Source organism: Solanum stenotomum, chromosome 10 (assembly GCF_019186545.1).
Source record: "Solanum stenotomum isolate F172 chromosome 10, ASM1918654v1, whole genome shotgun sequence".
NCBI lineage: Eukaryota > Viridiplantae > Streptophyta > Magnoliopsida > Solanales > Solanaceae > Solanum > Solanum stenotomum.
The window spans coordinates 5,353,661-5,366,940 of record NC_064291.1 but is presented as its reverse complement, the minus strand read 5'-3'; the positions used below and the strand labels follow the sequence as shown (position 1 = coordinate 5,366,940).

Sequence of the window (13,280 nt, the reverse complement as noted above, 5' to 3'; positions counted from 1 at the left end):
AAATAAAATAATGCAAAAAAAAACCCACAACAAATAGAAGAAAGAACAATAAAACAACGAAATAATGAGATAATTAATCAGAGCACAAAAAACACAGCTAAAATCCAAATGAACGGTCAAAAAAGAAATTGACTCTCGAAAAGGGAATATATATATATATGAGAATAGTAACAACAGCTAAATAAGGTAAAATTGAGAGCATTACACAACAAACATAAGAAAAATCAACAATAACAATAAAATAATGTAAAAATTAACTAGAACACCAAAAAACACAAGTAATCTCACTAGTGAAGTCGGAAAAGAATAAAATACACACAGACCTTACATCTACATCTATAGACACAAAAACTATTTTCGATAGACATTCGACTCAAAATCCAAACTATGTAATATATATATATGCACTCATTCTAACAAACAAAAGTAATTCTCTTTCATTCATTGAACACACACAAAAAAAAAAGAAAAAAATTCTTGAACTTTTTACATCAATGGGGAACTGCAATTGTTCAATGAAAGCAGTAAGAGATTCAAGAAAATCATCAGATTTAAATTTTGCTCGTGTTATGACAGATTCAGGTGAAATATTAAACCTTAAAGGCCCCAAATTAGTTCGACAAGTTCTAAATGAATTCCCAGGTTACAACATTTTCAGTTCAAATTGTTTGACTTCTCCATTACATAATCAAGAATTGCTCCTTGATGGACAATTTTACTATCTTCAACCTGTAATTCAAAATAAAACAGAGCCCATTTTAGTAGAAGAAGAAAAAACAGAGCGAATTCGAGTTTCGTCGAGCTTGACAAAAGGGTCAGCAATGGAAGTTTTGCCTGCTCAACGAGAAGGTTGGTGTTCTCGTTCTGTTTTATTTTATGTGACACTCTCTTTTTTTATTTTGTTGCTCGAACTTTTTTCAAAAATGTTATCAAGTTCATGTTTATTTTGGAGGATTTGACTTTGTTACATTTTTAAAAAGAGTTCGAGCAATATAGATCACTTAGAAATCTTATTGTTTTACAACTTTACTATTGTTGCTCGGACTTTTTGAAAATGTGGTGTCGTTGTCATGTTTTATAAAGAGTTTAAGTAACATAGATCACTTAGAAATCTTATGTTTTATAACTTTACTGTGGTTGCTTGGACTTTCTGAAAATGTCGTACCATTATCGTATACTAGCTTTGTTGCTCGTACTTTCCGAAAAATATTGTGATTGTGTTAGATCCATAAAAAAGTGTTATTTTTGGAGGATTCGGGTTCACCAACTTATTCACGAGTTCTCTTTAATTCAGGTAACTAATTAAGCGCATATATCTACCAACAAACACAAATTAGAATGGTAGTCTATGCTAGGAGTGCCCCTTACCTTAGACCTTAAGTAGCTGAAGGAAGTAAGCAAGCAAAGTCTCAACCCGAAATCAATAGCCCTCAAGAAATAGAAAGGAGAAAGCCCATCTCTTTCCAGTAGTATGTAGCTTTACTTCCTTGAACTTCTATGGAGGGCTTAGTTAGTGCGTTTGAGGAGCATAGATAATTGGAAAATAATTTCTAGAGAATTTGACATGCATCCGATGATATTTTCTCCAAAAGTTCAAACAACATTTAACTAACTTTTAACCAAAAAAAAAAGAGGTAAGTGTCAAAAACACACCTAAACTATCTCTTATTTTTTAGTTTCATACCTAAACTATTGAGAGTGTGAGTTTCATATCTAAACTATCACTTTTTAGTTTGAGAAACACACCACAGTGGTGTGTGTAATGCACTCTCTCTTATATTTGAAAAAATCTTGATACGTGACATTCCACATGGATAAAATATTCCATTTTTGACAAAAATTAAATAATAAACTATTAATATTAATTAAAAATTAAAGATTAAAGTATTAGGATTAAGGAGTAATATCCAAAAAAAATATTTTTTTAAAAAAATAAAATTTAAATTATTTTTCTTACCTCACTCCACGTACCCCTTTCCCCGCCGCCGAAAATCCCCCATTCTTCTTTTAAAAAAAAATCTTTTATAAAATATTTTAATAAAATTTATACTTCACCCCCCCCCTCCCAAAAAAACCACTCACTCATCCCCCCTCCCCCCCCCCACCCCCCCCATAAAAATTGATATTATTTTATTTAAAAAAAAAATAGAAATTTTATCCCATCCTATTTAATCCTTCCGCTCCTAATTTTTATTTTTCTTTTACATTTTTCTCATTTTGTGTTAGATATGTACGTACATATATTTTTAGAAAAAAAATCTACTAGTGTACCGAATATAACATAAATAAATAAAAATTTTAAAAAAATCTTGTGGTGGCAAGTAAAAAATATTTTCAATATGTATATATCTAACACAAAATGAGAAAAAAATTGGAAGCGGAGGGTTAGGTGGAGTGGGTAGAATTTTTTAAAAATAAAATAAAATAATATCTAAATTAGTATTTGAGGGGGAGGGGGTGGGGGAGGAGATGAAGTAAAAAAAATAAATTCTTTTACAAAAGAAATTTAAACAAAAATAAAAATGGCTGGGGTTGGGGGTTGGGGGGGGGGGGAGGAGAGGAAGCGATTGAGGGGGGTAAGAAAAATATTTTAAATTTTATTTTATAAAAGAAATATTATTTTTTGGATAATAATTTTTTAATTTTTAATTTTAACTAATACTAATAATTTTTTTAATTTTTGTCAATGTTGAATGTTTTGTCCATGTGGAGTGTGATGTGATAATTTTTTAAAATAAAAGAGAAAATGTATTACACACACCATGACGAGAGTGATATAAAAGAGAGAGGTGTGTTTCTCAAACTAAAAAATGATAGTTTAGGTATGAAACTAAAAAATAAGAGATAGTTTAGGTGTATTTTTTACACTTATCTCAAAAAAATGATAGTTTAGGTATGAAACTCACACTCTCAACATCTAACTTTTACTGTTGCCTATGTAGTTACAGGAATATTATGGCATTTTTAAGACTAGAAGTTTTAAAATTTAGTTTTTCTTTTTCTTTCTTGTACTTGTGTCTAGTCAAAAATCAATGTATACAATGACTTTATTGCATTTCCTCAAATAATATAATTGTTGTTCAGATTCTTCAAAAATATTGTTAAACTTGTATTGATTTCTCTAAAAATACCCTATTTATAAAGAGTTTGACACACATTCATCGATATTTTCAAAAGTCGAGAACTAGAGGTGTTTGGAGAGTGTAGTTAATCATCGCGCCTCAAAAGTTTCATTTTCTATTTCATATATATAGGTGTTTGGAGAGTGAAGTTAATCATCAATCCCCAACAACTAGAGGAAATTTTTTCAGAGGAAGGGAATACTGAGGCCTTAATTGAACAAATGAGAATAGCTGCAAATACAAGTTCAATTGCAAAGCATACAAAAAGTACTTCTTGTGGAGTAAATTGGAAATCAACTCTTCCTAGTGTATATAAATTGCCCAATGAAAAGCAAAATAAAATACTTGCATTGGATCAATCTTCCACTAGCAGCCCTAGATGATGACGTGGGCCCATGTGACACGAATTCAAATTAATCAAAAAATAATTTTCGAGTATATATCGAGATGATGAGAAGTGGAGTAGCGAAAAAAATGGACCGTCGTGGCATGTACAAGGATCTTTTACTATGTTGTTAACATGATTTCTGAGCCTTCGATGATGGTTTGGATCCCACTGCCTCAAATTTGAATTAGTCAGACAATGAATTTCAAGTATATATCGAGATGAAGAAAAGTGGAGTAGCGAAAAAATGGTTCATTGTAGAAGGTAGATTAGATTTGACTACGTATAAGATTACTAAAGTATTTTGATCTCATTATAGTGGATTGACACAACAATAGCGCCAACGTAATTTTCACCATCTACTATATATAATTTTTAACGTTATACATATATTGTAATTTTCCGGCCCTCTAGCTCCGTCCCTATTTGCAAGCCCTAGAAAAATGATCAGCCCTGATCTAATGAGGGGAAAATTGTCATCTTAGATATTTTCATTTCTATGTTTATAGGAATTTAAGTGGCATATGTTATGCCTCTTTGTATGAATCATGATGAATATTATTTGCTATTAGAGAGTGAATTGTATTTAGCTTGATCTCTTATTTTCATATAAATTGTCTAAATCATATTTTAATTAATCATTTAATATTTGGAATTTACCTACAATCTATATAAATATCTAAATTTGCTAAGTAGTTATATATTTATTTAATCATTTGATATTTGAAATTCACCAATAATCTATATAAATGGCTAACTTAGATAGGTAGTTGTATATAATATAGGCAAAATAGTCAAAAATGCCCTTAAACTATGTGAAAGGAACAAAAATGCCCTGCGTTTATAGTTTGGCTCAAAAATGTCCTTGCCGTCAATATTTTAGTTCAAAAATGCCCTTGCAGTCAATACTTTGGTCCATAAATGCCCCTATAGTTACTAAATGGATCAAAAATGCCATTTTTCAAATACATATATATTTTTTTCTTTTTAAACACATCTTCTTCATAATTAAAATATTATTAAAAAATCATGTTCTTGTTTTCTTTCTTTTAAAATCACTTTAACAAATAAAAAATGTAAGAAATATTTTTTTCTTCTTAATCTCATTTTATCAATTAAAATAGAATAACTTCATATACCCTTTCGACAGATAATATATGTCATATATATAAGATCATAGTATATATTCATCATTGATTTATATATATATAACGATAAAAAATAATTATAATAATTTTTTTATTAAAATAAGAAATATTTTCATTTTTTATTTTATTTTCTGAATTGAAGTAAGATAAACATTTGCTAATTTAAACAAAATATTAGTAGAAAAAAATGTGTTGAAAATAAAATAAACAATATATTTATTTGAAAAATGAGTATTTTTGACCCATTAAATAACAATAAGGGCATTTTTGGATCAAAGTATTGACAATAAAAGCATTTTTTGACCAAACTACAAATGGAGGGCATTTTTGTTCATTTCGCATAGTTGGACATTTTTTGCCCTTTTCCCTATAATATGTAGTCTTTCCTTCACTATTCAATTTACTCTCACCTAGGCTATAACAATATTAATATTAGTAATAGTCCAATTTATGATTATCATGATTCTTATCTGAATAGTAATAACACTAGGAATCTAGATTCCTGTCTTTAAGTTCGCGGCCAAACCTATCGGTGGCCCCCTAAATTTGGCACGAAGTTTCACTTAGACACCTCAACTGGACGATGTTCATTTTAGACACTTCATGTAGGATTCCGTTGTGTCAGTTTGACACTTTTTTGACAATCTACTAAAATTACACTGTGCGTGTAACACACTCGCGAATAATATAATATAATGGCTAATTAAGGAAAGACACGCGATATTTAAGTACAAAATAATACTTTAAAAATACATTATAAGGAAAAATTAATTTTCAGCCAAAAATAATACTTAGTAAATAAAAGCATTTAGTTTCTAAAACCCCATCAAACTATCCCACCCCTTCTTCCTCATTCTTCCAAACTTTTCCGGTGCCTCCTCTTTACCCCTAATTTCTTCTTTTGCTTTTTTTTTTTTTGGAGTTTTTATTAAATTCAGATTTTCATTTTTTTTGTTGTAGATTTATTTTGTATGTTATCAATTTCATGCTTTTTAATTGTGTATCTAATATTACAATGCTTCCAAAAGGAATAAAACTATAAAAGGAGCACATATACGAATGCTATGTATTATTTGTATGTTGTAGTCCCTCCCGTTTAGAATGAATATCTGCATATATGAATTTGATGGGTGTGATAGATGTACAATGGTGTGTAACACTGAACTTGAAAGATTGCAATAAAAGTTGTAATTGTTGGATCTAAAGAATAAGAATGAGAAGATGACGATGGTTGTGGTGATTTTCGGAACTGAAAAAATTAAAAATTTAATTTAATTGTATTAATAGCGATGGTGGCAGTGATGGTGAATGGATGGTGTGTGGTGGANTGATAGATGTACAATGGTGTGTAGCACTGAACTTGAAAGATTGCAATAAAAGTTGTAATTGTTGGATCTAAAGAATAAGAATGAGAAGATGACGATGGTTGTGGTGATTTTCGAAACTGAAAAAATTAAAAATTTAATTTAATTGTATTAATAGCGATGGTGGCAGTGATGGTGAATGGATGGTGTGTGGTGGAGGAGAGAATGAGGAAGAAGAATAGTTTTGACCTTTTAAATATTATTTTTTTGGCCTGAAAAGAGCCCTTTCACGCGCTGATTTTGGGTGCATTACACTTACCATGCCATGTCAGCGAAAAGTATCAAAATGACACAGCGGGACCTTAGCTAAAGTGTCTAAAATGAACATTAGCTAGTTGAGGTGTCTAAGTGAAATTTTGTGCCAAATTTAGGGGGCTACCGATGGGTTTGGCCTAAGTTCGCTGGTGAATTATACATCACATGGGTAACTTTCACCTATGGTGACCAAATTTTACCTATTACTTCCTCTGCCGCATATTAGATGGATATCTTATTAAAAATATTTTCACTTATTAAATTAGAATAATATTAATTAAATTTTCTTATTTTGCCCTTACAATTAATATGACCTTTGAAAGTTTAAACAAAATTTTAAAATTTAAGATTATTTTTCTCAACAGACTAATTAATATAAACAAAGGGTAAAATAGTAAAGTTAATCAATCTATTAATGATTTCTTAATTATCATGTAAAATAGAAAATGTCCATCTAATATGGGACAGAGAAAGTATACTAATAAAGCCACAAAACTTAATTTTTGTCAAGTTAAAAAATTGAAATATGTGTGGATTGGTCGAGAAATAAATATAAATAATTGTAATTTATAACGTATTATTCGATATCTCAAACTCCAAGAAGTAACTAATTTCGACTTATATTCGCACTATCATTTTCTATAAACACAATATAATCGGCAAAAGATGTTCAATGAATAATTTTTCGATAAAAATTATTCAATTAACCTCCTTTTCGCACCAACCACCATCCCCACCCAAAAAAAAAAAGGTTGTTAATCAATTTAATAGGTACTATATGTCGTGCTTGTAAAGAATACATTCAGATTTGAAGTTTTATGCAAAGATGACAGGGCTTTATTGAGATTATGAATTATAAAAGTATTAAATGAACGATGTACAAATGGATGCCTAATTTATGGTTCTCATTTTACTTTTTTCCAATTTATTGCTTTTATTCCAAATTCAAGGTATTCATGCAAATTGCAATTCTTTTAATTTTCTTGTCTTGTATAGCTTTATGGAAAGGGAAAAGGGTTAATATACTTGTTAACTTTGTCATTTAGAGTTGATATATCTCTCGTTATAAAAATGATTCATATATACGTTTACTATTTCACAAATAGCTCACATATAATGGAAGTGAAAATAAATTAATTTTAAATTATTATTTAAAAAGATCCATGTAAGAATATATTTGATCCTTCTGACACGTATTTTCTTTGACTTCTTTGATTTAACGGCTAACTTGGATTTATTATTTTGATGATCAAATTTATTTTTTCACTAATTTCTTATAAAATTTATTATAGATACCAAAAATTTATTTTACAAATATAAAAACTAAGTTAAAATATAGCCGCAAAAAATAGTTTTTTTTTTCAAAAAAGCACAAATATATTAGCTTTAATTTTTTTTTCTTACTTTTTCCATTGACACTTCTTTCTTTTTATTTCTCAATTTTTTACACTTAAGATGAAAGAAAAAAAATACGAATAAGAAACTCAAATAATTATAATCAAAGAAGTCAAAAATAATTTGTGTGAAAAAGATCATATGCCCCTTCATGACTTTTTAAAAATTAAAAATCCAAAAAATAAATTCAAAATTATTTTTTCACCTCCTTTAGATGAAAAGGATATATGTGAGCCGTTTTTTGGAACAATTTTCTATAATGATAGGGGTATATGTCACCACTTTTATAACGATAAATGTATATATGAGTCATTATTCTAACAAATTTGAAAAAGAAAAGGAATATTATAGAAGAATCAACTATTTTATTTTGCTGGTTTTCTTAATATTTGAATTTTAAATATTGAATTAACAGCAAAAACAACGTGGCCTTAATGGCTGAAAAAGTTTTGATTAAAATACTATTGATTCTTGAATGGAAAAATGGATATAAAATGAACAGGGGTGGCAGGGAGAGGTCCTAGGAATATGAATCAAACGCTTTTATAAAATGTAATCAATCGTTTCATCTTTAAATAGAAATTTTATTTATATTTAGCTTGAAATAAAAATATTATAATCGAAAGCATTTCGTCATGGCACGAATCTAAATTGTCACCAATCACCTTCTTGGCTCACTAAGAAAAGAAAAGTTAGCTTACTAAAAAGACAATGTATGATCTTTCTAACTACTTTAAAATATTAACTTCTACGTCATGTTTGGTTATAGTTTCTATATATATATATAACAATGAAACTTCTCTAGAAAATTGACGTAATACTTTATTTAATTTTCGTAAATTAACTCCTTAAATACAGTTAACTATTTTTAAATTGACCTTCTCTTTACATTGTCAAGTTATCACTTTTACCTATTATAGTAACTAAATTATCTTATTTTTAAAGTTACATTATAAAAATTGTTGTACAATAGAAATAGTAGAAAAATGTTAGTAGTAATATTTAAGGCACATACAATATTATCCTTAAATTCAATTTGTCAAAAAAGTTTGGGTGGTTTCAATTTTCCACATTATGAAAGTCATTATAAGGCTAGCTAATAAAATGTGTTACTATCAATTTCTCTCGTTTCAAAGTCAAAAGCAGACTTTCTAGATATTTTCAAAAGATACACTAGGATAAATCTCATAAGTGATACATTTGAGAAGGGGGTGTACAGTGGCGGATCTATGAAAGGCTGTAGGGGTGTCACGCCATTCCCGAACTTTGACAGAAACTATATATATATATAGGTATATATATATAATATTTATATAAATATAAAGCGTGCCACCCACAGAACAAAATTGGCTTGTGGTGCCACGGTAGGAGGGCAACTTTATAAGGCTGATGTTGCGGGTTTGAATCCTATTTGTACCTATTTTTTTGAGAAATTTGCTGCATATGTTTTTTAAGAAAAAAAAAAAGCTCCAAGTGGCACAATTTTTTTTATTATTGTTATTGACTTAAATTAAATTAATTACATTATTACTCTTTTGACTTTTCTTTTATTTGATTAAATACTCAATAAAAGTGTAATATATTATTATTTATATTTTATTGATTGATTTATGATATATATCGAAAAGACGAATAATTCAATCAAATATAAAATTAATTTAATCGATAAGTCTATTTGGCATCCACAGACTCTAAATCCTGGATCCGCCACTGGGGGTGTATATATTTTTATTTCTATTTTGAAAAAGTTTAAGTTGTTTTCTATAGATTATTGACTTATGATATTTTCAAAAAAATAGAAAAACATAAATTCCAAAAGGAGGACAATGTGTAAGTAGTTTTAAGATTATTTTCGATGATCCTTTGGCTCATTATATTTTCAAATGATGATTTTTATATGTTTGAGATATTAATATAAGAGTGTTACTTTTCATATATATATATATATATATATATATATTTCCATCGGAGATTAGGAATAGATGGACTTTCTATAAGACTCATTTTATTAACATGATTTAAATAATTCAACGACTTTAGTGGCTTGTCCAGTTACTCAAGATTCTACATTATTTTATTTTCTCATGTTAATAACGTATCGTGATAAAATTGGATGACTTTTTACTTTTATGAATCACGTGGAATAAAATTAATTCCTATTATATATATATAGAGAGAGAAGGGGGTAGCCTTTACAACACAAAAATATCATAAAATGGGTTGTGCTATAAGGAAACAAGAAAGAATAAATGAAGATCAAGCTTTACTAGCAGTACAAACACATTGTAATTTTCTCCTCCTTTTTTATTTTTTTTTATTATTATTATTATTATTATTATTATTATTATTATTATTATCATCATCATCATCTTAACATTAACTTTATTTTATGACTGGAAAAAAAAAATTATTTTGTGATCTGCAGTTTCTTTGGAAGATGTGAAGTCATTAACTGAACTCTTCAGAAAATTAAGTTGTTCAATTTGCANTTATTATTATTATCATCATCATCATCATCTTAACATTAACTTTATTTTATGACTGAAAAAAAAATATTATTTTGTGATCTGCAGTTTCTTTGGAAGATGTGAAGTCATTAACTGAACTCTTCAGAAAATTAAGTTGTTCAATTTGCAATGATGGCTTTATTAGCAAAGTACTAATTCTAATTTCTTTCTTAATTATATATTTAATCATAATTAAAAGTCTAATTCTCAATTTCTTTTTTAAAAATTGTTAACATTATTTTTGTTACAGGAAGAGTTCCAGCTTGGATTATTCAGAGATAACAGGAAGCATTCACTGTTTTCAGACAGGGTGAGCCAACTTTTACTTAGCTCATGTTATTACGGTAGATTGACGAATTCAAGATTTAAAGTTAGTGAATTCAGAATGAATATTATCTTGGTATATAACATGTTTTACTCTTTTTTTTTGGCATTTATAATTCGAATGGAATGTAATAGGTGCAGTTGAACATGTAGAACTTGTCTTAGATCCGATCCTATATTGCAATGACCCTCATTCTTCTGGTATGTACATTTTTTACTAAAGCATACCGATCATAGCTATAGTTTAATGAGCAAATATTGTAGTGCAATAGAGGTGAATTCATAATCTAGAATCTGTATAAATATATGACATAATTCAAACCACTTGCAATAAGTTTAGTTGCATCTAGAGTCAGGAGAATGTGTGTTAAATTTAGAGCAAGTATAATATAGAGTCAGTAGATTCAAATTAATAAACATAATCTTATAATTATACAACACATTAGAATTATTATTTGTATATGTATATATAACTCAAATTTTTAAAAATAATGAATTCAATTAAATCCGTAAAACTCGTGTAATACGTGTAGATGTTCAACTTGTTTGACTCTAACAAGGATGGGCTAATTGACGTTGAGGAATTTATCCGTACACTAAGCATCTTTCATCCTGATGCTTCTCAAGCAGAAAAAATTGCTGGTAAGAAAAATATTTTTCAAAAATATTACTTTTTAATGTTTGATTATTAGAAAATATTTTTTTTTAAAACGTTTTTCACAAAAGATGACTTTCTTTATTCTTATAAGCCAAAAGCAATAAGTTAGGATTTCTAACTTTATGACTTTTGACTTATTTTTGTTATTTTGGCTTTAAAATAAGTACTTATAAACACTTTTTAACTTTACCCAAACACTTCAAAACTGCTTAAAAGCTATTTTGGCTTAAAAACACTTAAAATAAGTCAATCCAAACGGACACTAAGACTAATATATTATTATTATCGATCTTTAATATATAATACTCAAAAGTTTCATCACTCTATCCAGTTTGCTAGACGCTTTTCTAGGAAATATTTTTCACTCTCCTTAACAAATCATTTAAAAAACCAAAATAATAATAATAATAATCAGATTTAAAAATAAAAATAAAAAATCTTCGTACCAATAAATTGAGATTATGGTCTCTCATTGCAGTTGCATTTAAACTATATGATATATGGCAAACAGGCTTTATTGGACATAAAGAGGTAAATGAATATTTCATTATTTTATACAATATGATATTTTTTATTAATAGAAGCTAGATAAGCCTTAATTTATTTCACTAAGATGATTTTCTGATTTTTTTTTCTTGAATTAATTTGAATTTAGGTGAAGGAGCTTGTTTTTGGGCTATTATATGAGTCAGAATTGATACTCACTGATGATATAGTTGAAGAAATTATCGACAAGTTATATATGCTACGAAATTCGTCCCTAATTTATCGCAACATAAGTCGTAGCTAACAAAATTTTTCAATAATCCGTTATTAAATAAAATTAGCGAGGAATATTTGCTTTTCAGTAACAAAAGTTGTTTGTCACTAATTATTCTTATCTTTTGTACTGCCAATTATTAGCTAAAAATTATCCTTACAGGGTGTTTAAACCAAATATGTGAATATAAGTCGTATCTTTTAACTTATTCACATGTACATTTGATTTAAGTGACATGTATTTTCACTTTAATTTTTAATTATAAATTATTAATTAATTTGATATAAATACCTGATGCGAATAATTACTATATTATTTAATTACTTGCAACTTACTGAGAATATTGTCATTATCATATAGTAGTTATACTCTTAACTAACCCATATTTAGTGCTAATTAATTTTTTTTTTGTGGATGAAGACAATTGAAGAAGCAGATTCTAAAGGGGATGGAAAGATAGATATAGAAGAGTGGAATAATTTTGTAGCTCATAATCCATCTTTGTTGAAAAATATGACAATTCCATATCTCAAGTAATTCTCTAATCCTAATTCACTATTTATACTTTACCTTTTATAAGAATATAATATAATAAAGTCAAATATTTTTTAATCATCACAATTTAATATAAGTGAACTTAGCTATTATAAATTTTCTTGTCATTTTACAAAATTCACAAGATAAGTTTTGTTATTTTGTAGGGATATCACAGTTTCATTTCCTAATTTTGTGGTGAATACACAAAAGAATGATGAGATTTACAAGGATTTTTGACTTATAAAAGTGGTGACGTGGTGAGTACCCTTCAAGAATATATATATATATATATAGTTGTTTTTGCAGGGAGCGCATACAATGGCTTTATTGCATTTCCTCATATAATCTATGTTGTTCAGACTATCCAAAAATATTGTTATTCCCGTATCAGATTTTCTAAAAATACATTATTTTGAAAAGTCTGACACACACCTGTCAACATTTTCAAAGAATTCAGGCAACATACCATATAATATACCAATAATATCTCTTTAAAGAAAGCTATTCTTGCGCCTCAGAAATTTTATTCTTAATTCTTTTGATTTTTTAAATATTTCATATATATAGGTGTTTGGAGAGTGAAGTTAATTATCAATCCCCTATTAACTAGAGGAATTTTTTTCAGAGGAAGGAAATACATAGGCCTTAATTGAACAAATAAATTGGAAATCAACTCTTCAGTCCCTATTTGGAATCCCAAGAAAAATGATCATGCTCATCTAATGAGGGAAAAATTGTAATTTTAGATCATTATTCTTTTACTCTATGTTTATATAGGAATTTAAGTGGCATTTTGTTATGCCTCTTAATATGATTCATGATGAA

The 13,280-nt window shown here is 27.9% G+C and overlaps 2 protein-coding genes across 2 annotated transcripts; both read left to right on the top strand.

Moving 5' to 3' along the window:
• Positions 1-453: 453 nt before the first annotated feature.
• Positions 454-4,071, top strand: LOC125841985 (uncharacterized). The gene is made up of 2 exons (XM_049521172.1): positions 454-849; positions 3,255-4,071. Exons 1-2 carry the CDS (start codon positions 495-497, stop codon positions 3,503-3,505), a joined length of 606 nt encoding a protein of 201 aa, XP_049377129.1. The 5' UTR covers positions 454-494; the 3' UTR covers positions 3,506-4,071.
• A 5,798-nt stretch (positions 4,072-9,869) lies between these two features.
• Positions 9,870-12,818, top strand: LOC125841324 (calcineurin B-like protein 7). The gene is made up of 9 exons (XM_049520436.1): positions 9,870-9,954; positions 10,243-10,325; positions 10,427-10,486; positions 11,034-11,142; positions 11,637-11,689; positions 11,814-11,893; position 12,081; positions 12,339-12,451; positions 12,620-12,818. The coding sequence occupies exons 1-9, from the start codon at positions 9,885-9,887 to the stop codon at positions 12,690-12,692; spliced, it is 642 nt and encodes a 213-aa protein (XP_049376393.1). The 5' UTR covers positions 9,870-9,884; the 3' UTR covers positions 12,693-12,818.
• Positions 12,819-13,280: the final 462 nt, after the last annotated feature.